Source organism: Clytia hemisphaerica, unplaced genomic scaffold, assembly GCF_902728285.1.
Source record: "Clytia hemisphaerica strain Z4C2 unplaced genomic scaffold, Clytia hemisphaerica genome assembly, whole genome shotgun sequence".
Classification (NCBI taxonomy): Eukaryota; Metazoa; Cnidaria; class Hydrozoa; order Leptothecata; family Clytiidae; genus Clytia; species Clytia hemisphaerica.
The window spans coordinates 227,769-245,188 of NW_027104560.1; the positions used below are offsets into that span (position 1 = coordinate 227,769).

The 17,420-nt window shown below is 35.4% G+C and overlaps 2 protein-coding genes across 3 annotated transcripts in view; one reads left to right on the forward strand and one right to left on the reverse strand.

Moving 5' to 3' along the window:
• The window catches only part of LOC136823022 (leukotriene A-4 hydrolase-like), a 170,381-nt gene that overhangs the window by 35,214 nt on the left and 117,747 nt on the right, over positions 1-17,420 (forward strand). The gene's annotated exons all lie outside the window — the stretch shown is intronic.
• On the reverse strand, positions 12,731-15,251 carry LOC136823029 (potassium channel subfamily K member 15-like). The gene is made up of 2 exons (XM_067079329.1): positions 14,629-15,251; positions 12,731-13,494 (listed from the first exon to the last, which is right to left on the reverse strand). Exons 1-2 carry the CDS (start codon positions 15,023-15,025, stop codon positions 12,863-12,865), a joined length of 1,029 nt encoding a protein of 342 aa, XP_066935430.1. The 5' UTR covers positions 15,026-15,251; the 3' UTR covers positions 12,731-12,862.

Below are 17,420 nucleotides of genomic sequence, written 5' to 3' on the forward strand. Positions count from 1 at the left end.
CTTATAAGAAACTTATTACACAGCAGATCCATGTTTATAAACTTCTACCTAGATAAACCAAAAGAAACCAGTTGCAAAATAACGAACAAGAAAAAAAGTAAAATCAACTGTTTTACAAATTTCTACCTACGTAATGTTTTATATAATTTAAGAGAAACGTTAACAAAAAAAATCATTGTTCACCCGTGGTCTGCGTAAGCGAAGAGTTTGACGAAATTTCTTGAATTTAACCATCTCATTTTTGTGGAAGAAGAAGAAGAGAAACTTTCCCTCTTTCTGTGATGATCTGCTCCGTTGTAATCCAGTAATGTTTCACTAGCTCACCAGTGCAAGTCTTCTACTCTTTTCTTCCTTTTTCTGTGTTTCTATCATTTTGGTGGTTAAGATTATATATTAATTGACTTTTCCGAATTTGAACTCGAATTTAAAATTCTGATTTGTTCGAAAGATGCAGTAAAACCGGAAAGGAAGGAGGAGAGGTCACCGAAGTGTAGTACGCATTTCTTCTTTTGTGCTACTATGCAGTTGACACTCTTATATGATTTTTAAGGGGAATCAAATTTTCATCGAATATTAGAGCGTATCGAATAGTGGAGCGTATCGAATAGTGGAGCATATCGAATAAGCGGAGTAGTGAGCGTATCGATAGTGGAGCGTATGAAATAGTGGAGCGTATCGAATAGTGGAGCGTATCGAATAGTGGAGCGTATCGAATAGTGGAGCGTATCGAATAGTGGAGCGTATCGAATAGTAGAACGTTGAATCAGAGGGCGTCAAATGTAGAGAGACGCTGGGAAAAAGATTGATCTACATTTAAAAATTCGGCTTTGATCACTCTCAGTTCTCGTCAAGGAGAGACCCTCTTAAAATACTTTCTATAAGTCGAATTTCTCTGTAATTCGAACAAATAAGATTCCCCGTTCGAGTTCGAATTAGGGAGAGTCAATGTTTCATGTTCGTGTGATAGGGATTGAGCAACTTTTTCTTGTACGAAAAATAATTTCACCTAACTAGGAAATAAATGAACCCCTATGGCGCTCATTAAAAAGTGTCCTAACCGAGAATCAATCTTTCACACAGTGTTTTAAGAGATTCAAGTCCCCTGCCTTATAAACTTATTAACAATTTTCTTTCCTGTCCCGAAAAATCCATTTATGTTATACAAAAAATTTCATGGCACTGTTGTAGACCATTTTCCTCCTAGTTTTGAATCTATTTTAATTGCTTTAACACAACATCATATTATTTTCTACTTGTTTGAATCTGTTTATGGTCGTCGAACAAGGCGCACATAAATCAAGTCTTCAAGGGCTGTCGCTTTGAGCGCAACAAAAGTTGAAACTTTCAACTTTTCTCGCTAGGCTGTGCGGCTTCCCCATTGTTCTTTTTTAAATAGCCAATCAGAAGAGACATTTAACTCTCTTGTACCTTGTGCAAAAAAATATCAAGAATAGAAAAAAAAAAGTGCAGCATAACTCCCCTTTATTTTGGATCAGTGGAATGGGAAAAACGTTCAGCGACCAAAGCGCCCGAGCCGTGCGCCTTGTTCGCCGACCATAAAATGCTGAGTGGGTAGCGGCCTTAACACAATTATCAATTTTTCAGTTAAACAAATTTGACAAATTTGACAAAACCAGTTTCATAATAATTTCCAAAACAACTTTTACATCATGAGACAATAATTCCATACGTCTTGTATAAAAATCTTACTGTAATTGTGATTCTATACATTTTTTTCGTTTATGTTTCCATCGATTCAATTTTTTGTTTTAAACTTTGAAACAATCTTTTTGTTTTGACTGGTCACAGCGTGATTCTTATAATCTCCCCCCGTTTTTTTGACGATATTTTCTATTTCATTTAAATACACTTTTCCTATGTATCAATTTCTTCTAAAATTATATGTCGACGTGGAGTATAATCTACCGGAAAAAATAAGCTGATACTTCTCAACACTTCGCTTATGCTTCAGGAAGAAATCACCTCCTTATGAATACCACTGAAACATGAAATACCCTTTTTTGGGTACCCTAATGGATGATATTTTCACGGGATTTAATTCGGCGGTTTTTTGACAATACGTTAAATTAAATTCAGCGAAACAGGAATGTTTTCAGGATTTAAAAAATCACCTCCAAATTTGGTCTTTTTAGGGAAAAATAAGCCATATTGTACAGTAAACAAAAAATGCTCCAAACCGCGAAATTAAATTCTGCAAAAATGTCTTCACGCGAAAATTTCTTCCATTATGGTAACTTTCTTTTCCTCAGACAAAAACCCCTTGAGATGTCAAAATTTCAGAATTGCATTTTACATTTTAGGATTATTACCACTGACCTTTATATACCCTGGACCAAGTTTTTCAATCCCGCTAGATCTATTTTCCCTCGAAAACTTTTGATGGTGTAGCGCCGTTAGACGTTAATTTTTAACACTGCAAAGGCTTCTTTACGGGTACTGATTGAAAAAAATTTCGATCGAAGATGGCAGACATAGCTTGGTCCAGGGATATATAAAGGTCAGTGATTATTACCCATCTCCAATAAAACGCAAAACAAGTACAAAATTGAGACTAATAAACAACCATCATATCGTCGTCCACATGACTAAAGATTCAATCTCAAAATTAGTATCTTACAAAATTTAAAGTTTTACTTTGGTGGTTATCTTTGAGATTGAGATTGCCATAGTGTCCTTCAGGGTCTCTTCCCCCCATGCCTAGAATGAAAATTTCCCCATTCCCCCCCTCATTTTTCCCCACCCTGCCTCCAAAAATTTCTCTGTCCCCCCCCCCTCAAGCATAAAAAGCTATAATTTGATGAATTTAACGCTTATTGTTTTCCCTAAGGTAGTTCTAATTCAAGAATAAATGGAAAGGATGGTTGTTTTTAAATCGTAATATTGCTGGTTGAAATAAATGATCTTCATATTCTTGATCACAACATCATCTCATAAAACCAGATGTTTTTCAATTTTGAATTGATTTTGGTGAGTTCCCCCCATGCCTAGAATGAAAATTTTCCATCCCCCCTATACGTCCTTTTGACCTCAAAACCCACCCCCCCTGAATCCAGGGGGGGGGAGGAAACTATGGATTGCCCTTTTTCCATTTATCGTAAATGAGAGGAATAATCAATGTTTTCATATGACAAAAAGGCATATCTCAAAGGCAGAACAGAATTGCAAGATTTTGAATTTTCCAAGACACTTATTTTGAGATTGAACCTTTAGCCATGTAGGCGACGATATGATATTCTTATAAAGTAAACAAATCTTTTTTTTTCGTATTGCTAAAGTAAGGAGATCAATCAAATCCCATCATCAATTTAATTCCTACAAAATGACTCTATAGTGGTATCATGCACGTTTAAGTGACAATCCCACAGCGCGATGATGGATTCATTAATATCAGATTTGCTCTATATACTTTGATTTCATGGTGAGAGAGGAGATTATTGGCGTTTTGTTTTAAGAACAATAATCAACTTTTGTTGAGGCTTTGATGTTCTTATTTTTCCCATGGACTTATTTTACAATATGGATTTTACTTTTTTCATTTTTCCATGGGGTAAAAGACTGATTTCAGTTCGTCCACCCTCTAAGGTATGAAAATAATCTTTCCAAGGGTAAATCTCGCCATTTTCCAGGGGGTATCGACACATTTTCAATAATTCTTTTTTGACTTGAAAAGGTTCGTCTACCTCTCCCCCTGTATGGTTTTTTATTGGAACAGCCGATTCAGGACTTCGCTAAGATCTAAAATAAATGGTTGATATATGATAATTTCAATTCCTCATTGTGTTGATTATTGTAAGCGAAATCCGTTTTCTCCATCTCCTTGTTGTTGTCAACCGTTCTCTTTTTGGTAGCCATTTTTTTCATAAAAACTTTCGGTTTTTGTATCGAGCAGTCACGTATCTACTTGGTTTAACTGTGATATACTAGACGCAAAAGTCCCCATAGAAAACAAGAAACAAAACCCATTCAATACCAAATAATGTACACCAGCATTGAAATAGAGTTCAGAACTATAGCTAAAATCTCCAAAACCAACTGTACTAATGGTCATCATTGTAAAGTACATCGAATCAAAATATCGTTGATCATGATCTTTGTTAACGTCCCAATCCAAAGCTGCCAGTAAAAGCCAGAAACAAATTTAACGCGAGATGCTTTGCAGTAAAATCACGTAAAAAACGACGGCGTAGAAACTAGATGATGCTCCGCGTAAATGACGTAAGAATTTCTCCCGTATAGACGTACATGGCCATATATAACGCGATGAGGGGCAGCGTGACGGCCATCGTAACACTTTTACCGGCGTCGGAAAAGGGAACAACTCGACCGTATCCTTAAAATGAAAATAAATAAAAAGAATGTTTAAGGCTTGGGGACACGAGAAGTTTTCTCATGCTCCATCCCACCAACCTGAAACACTTTCTCATGTCTTCACCCCATTTTTCTTTCTTACCAATATAAGTGAAATTGACAACACTTTTAATAACATATGTGTTTCTCTCACTTTTATCCCTTGGACAAAATCAGTGTGTCTGTTGGGTATTTCCCTCACCTTGTCTAACAATAAAAGTGAAATTGACAACACTTTTAATAACATTTGTGTATCTGTCACTTTTGTTCCTGGGACAATGAAGCAAAAAAATGATTGGAAACAAAAAAAAAGAAACCATGGGATATGCACTTTTTTTTTGTGTTGGCGGGATGGAGCATGTTGCATTGCACAAACGCGAAAAAATTTCTTGTGTTCCCAAGCCTTTAATTTTTCACCAGAACTTACCAAGGAGTGAAAACTATATGTTACTTAATGTTTAAAGGTTATGTTTTTAAATAAGAGTGATATTCGCTTTCTTACTCATCAATTTTCACATGGGATTGAAACGAATTTGTCCGTAATAGAAGAGAGTTGGACTGACCTGTCGTGAAACCAATGCTGACCACATAATCGAAATACTTGAAGAACACCGAAGTTGTCAGTTCACATTCAATCTTTTCTGGTTCCTTCGCATCGATCCTCACATAAAGTCACCAAAGTTGTGTCGTTCTGGCTGTCAATTGCTGTTAGGTTTTGTTGTAGGTGCTGGCAAAGTTGCCAGAGTTCTTGTGAAGCACCTGTGGGTGTTTTTTGGTCATAGCAGTGTTCGATATAGTAGAATAATAATATAAACAATTAATTAAGACAGAAGGAGATGGTCAGAAAGATGATAAACATTTTGAACTTTTCTTCAAGTTTTTGTATTGGGTTTTGATTTCGTTTTTTGTCTCTTCATTTTGTGACTGTTCCACTTCTTGGATCTTACTCATTCGTTTTCTCAACATTCCAATATTTCCCATTATTTGTTGTTTTTGTGTTTCTAAAAAGATGAAAAATAAAGTGGTAAGTTTGATTCACACATGCGTTTATTATACATGGGCTACTTAACGTGTTTAAGCTTTTTTAAGTTTAACAAATTTTTGCGGGAACTAATATTCACGGTAGAAACAAAAAATCGGAAAAATTGCATTTCGCGGGTTTTAATTTTCGCGGTTTTGCCCTTTGAAATAATCATGCTTGACATTTTACAGATTATGGAGATCTTTTTCCCATCATTCTGTGAGCAATCTTTCTTTGAAGTTGGCGACAGATGTTGCAGCTACAACATCAACTCCAATACTTCTGTAGAACAACGAATTTGTTTGATACCCTCTGACACCATCATTTGCAAAGTTTCTTTGTAGTTCGTAATCGTGCTGACGTTTCGGGTGTTCGCGAAGGACAAACTTTTGACAGGGGGCCGACGATTTATCATGAGAATGTGAGAATGTTTATATACGTCAACCAAATCGCCAATGTTACGTCTGATCTTCAGTGTTGGAAGGTTAATCTTACGGAGACGGTATTCGTAAGATTTGTTCTTGTACCCGCTAACCAGTTTCGTGACCCTTCGCTGAACACTCTCGATGACATCGATGTGTTTAATGAGTCGTGGAGACCAAACAGCTTGAGCGCACTCAAGATGAGGTCGGACGAACGCTTATTTACTAGGGATTTTTCAATTTTTTCGATAAAATTGGAAAGAATTGTATTTCGCGGGCTCCAATTTTCGCGGTTTTGCCAAAAAACCGCGAAAACCGCGAAAATTAATTCCCGCGAAAATTAGTTCCAATAAGTTAAGCGATACAGTAATCAGATAGTAATCAGATGGTTCGAAATATTCGGCCTGCTGATCCTTCTCTGGTTCTACGTAAAACCTCCAATCATTGTTGCCTAATTATTTTCCAAGATGTCTAAGAATGGGTACTTACACGGCTCTCACGTTAAATTTCTATTGTTTTCATACTAAAACTCGAAAACTTATAACATGAATATCTCGACTTTGGAAAAAAAGTTATTACAAGAGACGGATTTCAAATATCTCAACCTATCTCATCCATTCAAGGTTTGGATAGTTTAAAATAAACAATTTCCAAACCATATTGGAACAGAATTAGATTTCTCCCTTCTATTTTTCCCATCTACCGAGTGCACAAAAAAAAAGTATACCCGTTTGTAGCCTGGAGATCCATGCTATGATTTCTTATTCTATATACTGATGGCGAAATATATAGCATGGTATGGGCTGACAGTTTGAATTTCCCATATCCTAATAACGGTTGAAAACACAGCCAATCAAATCCTGTTATTGTTTCACTGGTCACACTTTCTTAAAGAAAGCGCAAGCTCCGAAATTTTGTTTTATTTTTAGTAAGTGAGGACAGCGCTAAATTCGAATTTCCCACTGTAATTTTTTTGAGGCCAAAATCGGACTCACAGCTCTGACCCGTCAAGTATTCATCAGATTAAAAAAAAAATACGCAGACGGGTTCCTGTCTAACCCGTTTGTGGTTTGAAAAAGTAGTTCGAAAATTATTTCAAAAAAACTGACTATTTTTCCATGTCGTGATTTTTGATTTTTTCATGATTTTTTTAAAATAACTATCTACTTTTAAAAATTTAATGTATGATAGCTCAAAATTCAAGTAAAAGCATCCTCTAAACGATGAAAAAAGAATGAGCAAAAAATGTAAATCCTGAAGCTCACAATATCTCGACAAACCTGTATACTTTTTTTTGGTGCACCCGGTAGATCTATCGAAAATCACGACTTTTTCGAAAAATTGCAAAAGGGTCTTTTCACGATATGTTTCTTTATTTTATTGGAAAATCAGAGAACAGTTTTTTGTTTTGATATTTACTTGATACGTAAATTTCTTGATAATAAAAGTCATAATTTCATTTTTAATTCAATTTTCGATACTAAAAAATTCTACGCAGGGTCCCTAAAATGACGTGAATGAGTGGGTCTTCTTTAAGGGCAAAACTATTTTATAATTATATCAATGCAGTCAAAACATGTGATTACTCGAAAACGTTCACCTGATTTTATTCCCATATTACTTGCTTTTCAACTTACAGCTGATAACTTTTTTGGTGTAAAATAAATTCGAACCAATCAGTAACAAGCACATAAAAATTTTGAGCAAAAGCATGATTTGTCTTCAGACTTTGATTTTGCAATCACTATAAATGTTTTTTCTTTATAAGCATTGCGCTTATAAGCATAACTAGGCTCATATATGACAAAAATTTAAGCATATGCTAAACATTACCTTGAAGTTTCATTTTCAGAATTTGTTTCTTTTTGACTGGAATTTTACGGATTTTCGAAATTTCCTTAAAATTTTGCTTAGGATATAAGCATCCTTCAAAGCATTTTTCAGCTTTGTAAATCTCTCGATTTAAGTATTTCCGAGCCAGCTTTTGGATTTTTGTATGCTTATAAAAAAAAACATGTAAATGTGTAGGAATATCATCTTAACTTTTTTTTTGAGACGGAACCTCTAATTATGTTAAATATACCTCTTAGATGGAAGACCTGGGTAAAATGCATACTAAAGGTGACTGAAACATCTGATTTCATGCGTTTTTATCCTCTTTACCTATATTTTTCTAAAAAAAAACCCCGCAAAAATGTGCGCGACAATAAAAGGTGCGTGAAAATTAATGGGTTAGGTATCTAGAAAAGCAGAATAATAATAATAATAATAATAAAGCTTTACAGGTTTGCAGGCCACCGTGAAGACACATGGGCCTCTATAAACCGCTCGTACTTTTTACAATTATCTTTTTGAAATAGAGTTTTTTTCGCGGGCTCCCCCGGACTTTCCATTTTGTGTTGTCTTCCTTGATTTTAGCATTCATTTTTTCGGCTTCCTTACACCATTCTTTAATTATCTGTCTTTCATTTTTGGTCAAATCCTCTGTCACTCGGTAAGGAAAGCCTTTTTCTTTTGTTATTGCTTGCAACACTGTGTTCTTGTCCTCTTCGTTCGTAAATGTGACTTTGATTGGTCGGTATCTCGCTTTATCTTCTCTTTCTTTCGTAAATTTCCCGATCCGCTGCGTCTCGGTAATCTTTATATTCCTCAGATGGAGCCGCTTACCAATAATTTTGTCATGGATAAATTCTTCGTCCTCGATTTTGTTTTTCTTCTTCTCAGTTTCATCTGTCGATTCATCAATCCCATGAAAAATTAGGTTGCGTGCTGTAGATCGAATCAGCTGCTCCTCCTGCTTTTCTTTTCGAATCGCATCTCCAATGTTTTTCTCGATGTGTTTGGATGCGATTTGAGCGTAGCTCATTGGTGGTCTTTTCTCTTCTTTCTTTTCGATGATGTTTTCAATCTTCTTTTCAAGCGTGGTTATTCTGGTGTCGATAGTTTCTTTCATTTCGTTGACCATAACATTGACGTCTTGTGCTTTCAAATGGTTTATTTCTTCGTCCTGCCTTTTCATTATATTCTCACAGGCTTTGATTTTGTTTTTGAATCCTTCAATTTTTGATGTTTCATTTGAATTATACCTTTCCATTACCTGCGGTGCGATTTTGGTACAGCTTTGACACTGGAAACTTCTTGATTTGTATGACAAGCATATCTGGATCTGGTAAAGTGGCAGTTCTGTACAAAGATAATGGACTAAACGGTGGCACTTCCTGCATTGTAGGGTATCTTTTAGTGCGTTTTCTTCATTTATGATGCACTTTGACGGGCTGCAAAAGTCGTTTATTGGTGGTGATTTTTGATTATTTTCTTGAATTTTTTCCGCCACCGTTCAGTTTTGTATTTGACGTCAATACTATTTCGTGAATGTATGCTCAGAAGTATAATGATAAGGAAAGCACTTCAAACATGGCGAAGTCTCTTTAACTCGAGCCTCTATAACTCGACTTTATAATATAAACAAGGTCACAGTGTGGAAATCACACTGAAACGACCGCATTCAAAAAATTGATCGTAACAACGCTACCATTTTGATAACAAATTGATCGTAGCAATGCTACCATTTTAAATAGATAAGACTCGATTATTCATTTTGAAACGAAAAAATGTATATGGTGAGTACTAAATTGATCGAGTCAAGCGAAATCAAAGAATAATGGCCGTCAAAGTAGTGAGCCCAACCAAAACGAGATTAGAAGACCAATGTGAAAAAAAACTGCTTCCGGTGGTCGGTTATACTTAATGTTATCATGGCTCTTGTCAACATACCATGCATATAGTTCTTCCTTCTTCAACTGAAAACCTCCTTCATCAATTTTAAACTTAACCTTTAGACGCCGAGAGACCTACCACGTACGTCATATATACAGGCCGAGAGACGTACCACGTACGTTTTGATACTGGGGTCCTTTCAAAGTTTAATAAAATAAAGACCAGTTTGAATTTTTCTATTCTGTAAAATTTAGCAGACAGGATAGGGGTGAAGGTTCATTCATTCAAAAGTTTACGGGTCCTGCTTTTATACATCTCGAGAGATCGGAACTCAATGTCGGTGTATTTTTCAAATGTCAACAAAACATCGTTTTAGTGGTGGACAGAGGGTGTTTGATGGATTTTTGGACTGAAAAGTCATGTTTATGTCTGGTTTTTTCTTGGTTTCAGCATATAAATATCATCATATGAGATAGAGAACCTTTATTGGCAGTTTCTATGTGGTTTGAAAGGGTTTTAGGGGGTATTTCCTGACATACATGCCTATCTCTAGCTCCAACAACTCAGGGCTGTTTTGCCTCAGTTTTTCCACTATTCTGGTGTTTTATTGCTTGAATTTACATGATAGAGAGTCTGTTATGATTATTGTAGTAATTTTACAGGCTAAGGGTAAGTGCAGGGCCAATTTTAGAGCAATGGGACCACTTAATTTACCTGTTGTGGCCAGAGTGTCGATTTTGGTGGAAAAGTGTGCTTCACCGAAACTTAGATTCTGAGATGAAATGAGCTTCTTCAGCCCTGAAATTTCACACAATGGTGGCTTATAACATAAACTAAAACAAAATAATTTTTCTGGGACCAATCTTTACCTTGTACCCACTTTTTTCATTCAATTTGTCAAAAAAAAAGAAAAAAAGTGAAAAAATCGTAAACATGGAATTTTTACTGTTTTAATTTGAGGCTGTGTAGTCAGGTTTAAAAGGGTGATGAGGCGTCTTTTTGGTATTATCTGAAAAAATAGATCCTTAGCTTTTCAAAATGGGTTTGCTTTTTACTTAAGCTTTAGCGGTTCAGATTTTATGACATTTTCCGCGAAACCTCCATTTTCATGAAAAAAACAGCGGCATCAGCGCGCGCTGTTTTTAAAAACAGCGGTGTCTAAAGGTTAATAGGTTCCCCTCAAGCTGTTTTTATTTAGATTGTGATCTGAATTAATCATTACAATGAATTCAACTTTGTGGGGTTTCGAATCTGAATGTTTGATTGAACAAATAAATAGTGAATTAGAATTTCAAAATCAGCTTTCCCTTTTGTTTCCATGACCTCGTCTTATTTCCATCTCTAAACTAATTGGTTGTTCCATTAAATATCCATACAGGGGGTTGGACGAACGTTTTCTAAGTCTAAACGAAATTCTTGGAAATTTGAGGCAAAATTTATAAAAAACCCTCGGAAAAATTTATTATTATACTTTAAAGTGACTGTGGACGAACTAAAACTTCTTTCCTCCTGGAAATTTTAGAATAACTATTTACCCCCTGGAAAATGAAAAACAAAAACAAAAAAACACTCTATTAGACCCCTGGAAATCCTTCTAATGTTACCCTCTGGAAATGTCCTCTCCCCCCGTATGGAGATAAAATGGAATCCCCCGATTCAAATGTGCAATATTAAAGTCGCAAGAAACACTACTCTTCTGTGCTTTATAGTAGGGTGGGGGTAGAATAAGCGAGGGAGGCGGAACTTTGGAAGAAAAATAATAAAATGAGTATTTTTGGTGGCTAACAGTTTATTTTTTCACCAAGCATAAGTAGAACGATTAACCTTTCCAATTGTTTTGGAGCGAAATTAAGTGGCTCACTAGGTTACAAGATATTTCAAGATAAGCTATGAGTCGTTTATGTGGCTGACAACACTGGTGGCTTTTTGAAACCAACCAGTTTCAAAATGTTGCTCCTTTATCTGTTTTGAGATAATATGATACCTCTAGTTACCGATTCAAGTGTCATTTTCAAACAAACCATTTCCTCCTTTGAGGTGGCTGACAAAACACATATTTGGACATATTTGGACCTGGAGCCACACATTTTACTCATTTTACCATTTTTTTCATCAAAATATGTTCTTTGTGTAAATACCGATCATCATATAAAATTTCAACGTTTTATTTGAAATATTTCCCAAGTTATTCAAGAAATACTCAATTTTTGAGTTCCCTAAATGTCACACTATTTTTAAACATGATCATGTGTTTTTACCCAAAATTTGTGGTAGCTTGTTTCAATTTTCTTTAAAAAGGTTTAGAAGTCCAATGATTGTATTAACCTCTATTCATTCAGATTTTTACTTCAAATTTAATGAAATTTAAAGATCTCCCATATCAAACTTACTAATCAAGCTAACTAAGTTTATAAAACTCAAAAACTCAAAGACGGGAGGGAATTTTATGCACGATGCTCATCCCCTTTATATCAAACATGCGTGGGATGTGTACAGCCTAATACACCTTTCCCACCGTAGCCGCCAATTGCCGTGCGGGCATTTTTTTGTCCGCTTTATCCCACTAAAACCGTCCCAGTCCTTTTTTGACACATTTTTCTATTGTCTAAAGTAATGAGGTATAAGCCCGAAGGGCTAGAATCGAATCTCCTTGGTAGGATTTGAAGCCAAAAAATCCTACCAAAGTTGCGCGGCCTTGAGTGGCTCGCCTGGTTTTTACACAAATGGCAGATTGAAACTAAAATTTACAGCTAAATTTCGAAAAAAATATCAATCGTAAACAAAGGAATTGCTAGATTCAATCTGTCGTCAAAAATACGGCGTATTTTTTAAGGCTTCACTTTTTCTTGCCTGAGAAAGGTTAGAGATTCTACTCTAGCCCTTCGGGCTTTTAACTCAATGGTCTAAAGGATGCGAAAAAAGGACTGGGACGGTTTTAGTGGGATAAAAATGCCCGCGCGGCAATTGGCGGCTACGGTCGAAAAGGTGTATTCATTCATATCAAGCGATTTCTCATTTTTTATGATAATTAAAAAATGCGTTAAAAAAATAAATAGTTATATTGTTCAATCCTTGCACAGGGTACAAATACAATTAACCTTTACTGCACGTTTTTTTATAACAAGAACAATCTTTTAAGAACACGAGGCTGAAAATTGGTCAAAGAACAAATTAAGAACAATCCTGAGCCTCAAAATTCAGCAATTACCAATAAAGTACGGATTTTTAAAGAACCCATTTTAATAAGGAGAATTAGAGTATTAAGAAAATGAAAATTAAAAGATAAATAAGACATCAGCCAAACTTTAGTGGTTCTTATAAAAAAAGGCGTGTATCAATAAATATGGTTTATGTATGCATTATTCATTTCTCGCAAGATTTTCGGCGAATTTTTCGTTCCTTCATTATCTGGCGAATTTATCGTTCCTTCATTGCGTGTTCTTCCTTCAGTCATTTTTCGTACTTTCCGTAAGAAATTCGGTTTCTTAGTTGTCAAGTCACATATCAGTTTATTTACTTGTGTTAAAGTGGACGCAAAAGTTCCCATTGAAAATAAGAAACAAAAACTGGATAACAACAGATAGTGAAATCCTTTATTAAAACAATCTTCGCTACTCCAATAAAAATCACCGAATCCCACTGTCGATATAGTCATCATTGAATAATACATTGAATCGAAAAATCGTTTATTTTCATCTACGTATATTGAATAATCGATGGCGGCTAAAGATAACCATACGACAATCGTCATAAACATTTGCGATACGAGAGTTTCCAGTGTTAAATATTTCTGTGAAAAATTACGTTGAAATTTACGGCGTATGATGACTACGGCGATACGTGTTACGGACGTGATCATCTCTCCCGTGTAAATGTAAACAGGCATGGATATTGCGATAAAGGGTAGCGTGATTATCATGGTTACTATTTTGCCGGTATCTGAGTATGGTACCACTTCTCCCCAACCTAAAGAAAAATTATGTTTGAAGAAAATTTCACACTTGATATGCCTCAAGTTAAGTCTACGTCATCCTATTGAAAAGAGCCGAGAAACGACATTCGAAGCTTTTAACAATTTTTTTCCTCATTGCAGCTATATAAGCCGTTTACACTAATGTATGCATTGTGCAGATTAATGAATAATGGACACTAACGGATAATGGATTGTCTTTCAGCTATCAGAAAACAGAGGAGGTTATTTTTATGGAATCTAACCCCCTTGGAGCTCTATCTAAAGTTTGTTGCACTCTCTTTCACTGACACGGAACCCGTTTGAAGTAACATGTTAGACTATGCAGACATATTCAGAACCTTCTACTAGAAAACCCACCTTGGCTGTTGACCCTGTGGAATTTTAACCTGAAAGAATCCTGCGATCCTCTAGGTTTTATAAAATAATGTCCTCGTTGATGTGACATTTCAATATAAAATGTTGTTTTTTAGACTTTTCTGTGATCTACCATTTCTAAACATTGAAAAAGCTTCTTGACCTTTATAAATTCTGGACTACACAGTAGACATTCCTCTTCTAATTTCGCTCTTCTAATTTCTAATAAATTCGCTCTCGACAAATTTATACCTTTATGGAGTAGTGTTACCATAGAGTGCCACAAAAAAACTACGATTAAAGATTTTGGTTGACCGGAATTAAGAAACTTCCTCCCGGGTCTATAAGCAATACCGTACCGTAACGTGTTGTCTTATGTATAAGTTATCTGGCACCCAGATGATGAAATTTTCATCCGACACGCTAAAGCTCTGAAGGTCGGGAAAATTTTCAACATCTGGAAGGTTTACATTACAGAATTTTGCGAGTCCGCGTCAAGGATTTTGCAGCGGGAGGTCTGGTAACCCAGCCCTCGTTTTCGGGGATTGGCCGGTCCAACCGAAATATTAATAGGTTTACGCACAAGGGTTTTTGAACCCCACTGGGGTGCGGCACCAAATCTAGCCCTTCGGGCTTTACAGATATCTGTGTGCGGCACATCAAAGGCCGACTATCATTCCTCTCCGATGGGAAACTGGCTTGCTCCTTTAGAGCTTTAGCGTGGGCGACCGCCAATCCGCTATCGGAATATCAGATAAATGAATAAGCCTTACCTAAGGTGAACGATATACTTGCAACGTAATCAAAATATTTGAAGAAATTCGTTGTCGTCAGCTGGCAACTTATACGATAAGGTTCTCTGTGATTCTTACACAATGGTGATAACACTGTATCATTGTGAATATCCATTGTCAGATTCTTCTCAAGATGTTGGCAAAGTTGCCAGAGTTTGTGTTTTGGTGTTTTGGTTGGTATGACTGGATCATAACAATGTTCTATGTAGAAAAATAAGAACACTAGAACAATGTAGATTGATAGAACCACTATGAAATATATGACGAACATCTTGAAACTTTTTTTTAAGTTTTTGATTTGGATTTTGATTTCGTGGCGTGTTTCGTCATCTTCTTGACTCTTTGGTTTGTATTGTTTATGACTTGTTGTTCTCATTTTTCTTGTATTCTTTTGTCCCAGGTAAAAAGTACTCTTTTTTCAATTTGACTTTTTCGTGGCTATTACCATTACTTTCTTGCTTTTATTAGTTCCATTGGGTTTTAACTAATTCTGTTGCATTTATTCGGTGATATCTTTTTCCAAGGCTGATTATTTATGCATTGTTGATCTTTTTTGTCAGTTATTACGATGCGTTCTGTAACAGAATAAAGACATTTAAATATTTGAGCATATAATGAGGAAGGAAGGCAGAGAGAGGCAATCCTGTGCCAGATATCCAAGCTGTAGATCATTTTGATCTTTCTGCTATTTAAGGCCGGTCTCCACTTTCGTGCGAAATGGGCGGCAGTTTTTTTCTTAACCTTTTTTGCCTGAAGAAAAAATTACGTCATAAAAATGTTTCACGCGAACAAAAAAAAGTTGAAGAAAGTTCTACTTTTTTCATCAATTTCGACCAATAGAATTGCTTCATTTTTCAACCGACCAATGACATTACAAAAAAGTCAAAAATTTTTCGCTCATGTCGCGCGAAAGTGGAGACCGGTTTTTACGGCTGGTCTAACTAGATTCTTGTAAACCCAGGGCAGCAATTTTTTAGTTTTGCGCATTATTAGAATCGTACGCTTATATTGCCTTCTGATTCTGGAATACAAATCGCTTTAGGAAGATTAGACGGTAAAACAGAAAAGTTGACAATTAAAAAGTTTACCACAAGCCACAAGAGACTTTATTCCAAACCTAAAATCCACGAAAGTCCTGAAATGTTCTGATAAGCTATCCTGGATGAGTCCAATTTTAAATAAAGCTTCTGAAATAATGTGGTTCCAGAATGAAATAATAGATTTCTAGCTCTTGTTATATTACGTCAGAAGAAAGATAGCAAAAGAGGATATTTGTTATCTTATTTTGTATAGTTTTTATCTCTAATCCGCGATAATTTTCTTCTTATTTTTGTGAAAATCCAAAAATTTGGAAGATTACCCAATATAAATAATATTATTCCAAAGGTTTGCAAAAACATCTTCTCTCTAATTAAGATAAGGAATTTGGGATTTCAACACCTTCTAACTCGATTATTTTCAAAATATCATTCTATGTTTTGCACGATATTATCAACCATCACTTGTTACTCTTTTTTCATTAGAACATCCAAAATTTTTGAAGCCGTCAGATGTTCTTAACTTTTTGAGTTTGAAGCCTAAAAATGTTCTTAACATGTTTTTATTTTGACCATTTTGCGAGTGTCGATTTTCCCTAAGTAATCGGGTTTTTTTAGACTCTGTGAAGCCTTAGAATGTCCTCAACTTGTTCTTGATATTTTAAACATCGAAGCCATATGCTCTTATACACTCTTTTTTTAAAATAAGAATCCACTTTATAAGAATGTCCATGATGAAAATGGCCAAAAAACTAAGAATATGCTAAGAATATCACCATCATGGAATTTTGCTACTGAAGCTAAGAATGCCATTTTAAGAGAATTTTATCCCCAAGTTAGGCTCACTCCTTTTACAAAAGTGCCATTTTATGCTTGAGACGTATGAACTAAATGTTAAAGCTAGTATGAATTAGGATTCTAACCTAAGAATGTGATATAAGAATATTTTAGGATGATTTTCCCAAAAAAGTTAAGAATATCCATGATGAAATGGTTTTACACCATTCTTATAAAAAAAAGCGTGTATAGTTTGTTCTTAACAAATGTGGTAAATCAATGCCATAAGAGTGCTCGATTAGTTAAGAACTAGAGCCATGTATCAATATTTTAAAAGTTATTAGTGAGGTTAAGTTTCGATAAATCACGACGACGGACGAATTTTCTCTAGCCTTCATTCACGCCACGGCACTTTTCTACAGGCTGATCGGAAAACAAGCTAGACTTACCCCGCAATGAAATCAACTTTGCTTCCAGTACGAATTTCCGCTTGATTTTCCGTTCTAGAAGCAAAGCAGATATAATACACGGGATAAGTCTAGCTTGCTTTCCGATCAGCCTGTAAAAAAGTGTCGTGGCGCGAATGAAGGCTGGAAAAAATTCGTCCGTCGTCGTGATTTATCTATCGATACTTAACCTCAATATTATCTTTCATTAAAAAACTAAAAAGTACGCCACTCAGAGTTTTAATCATATGTACAGTAATTTACATATTATACAAACACAACTACAAACATACATTATTTTCTTATAAAAGACATGTATGATTTGAGCTGTTACGGTACTGTGCGGTATACTTTATCGGTCTCTTATCTCTTTTTTTTACGCCAAAACATTTTCACACCTTTTATCATCCCAGATTATCTCCCTTTTAAAAGTTTTATTTTTACATAAGTTTTCCTCTTTCATATCAGACACATGTTTCATATTAGGACAGTGTCTTGCTATTGTTATATT

What these genes read in the sequence shown, in the direction of transcription:
- LOC136823029 (XM_067079329.1), bottom strand. Translation starts at nt 15,025, where the DNA reads ATGAGAACAACAAGTCATAAACAATACAAACCAAAGAGTCAAGAAGAT. An exon ending in AAGTATATCGTTCACCTTAG is followed by an intron (nt 13,495 to 14,628) that starts GTAAGGCTTATT and finishes ATTTTTCTTTAG; the next exon opens with GTTGGGGAGAAGTGGTACCA.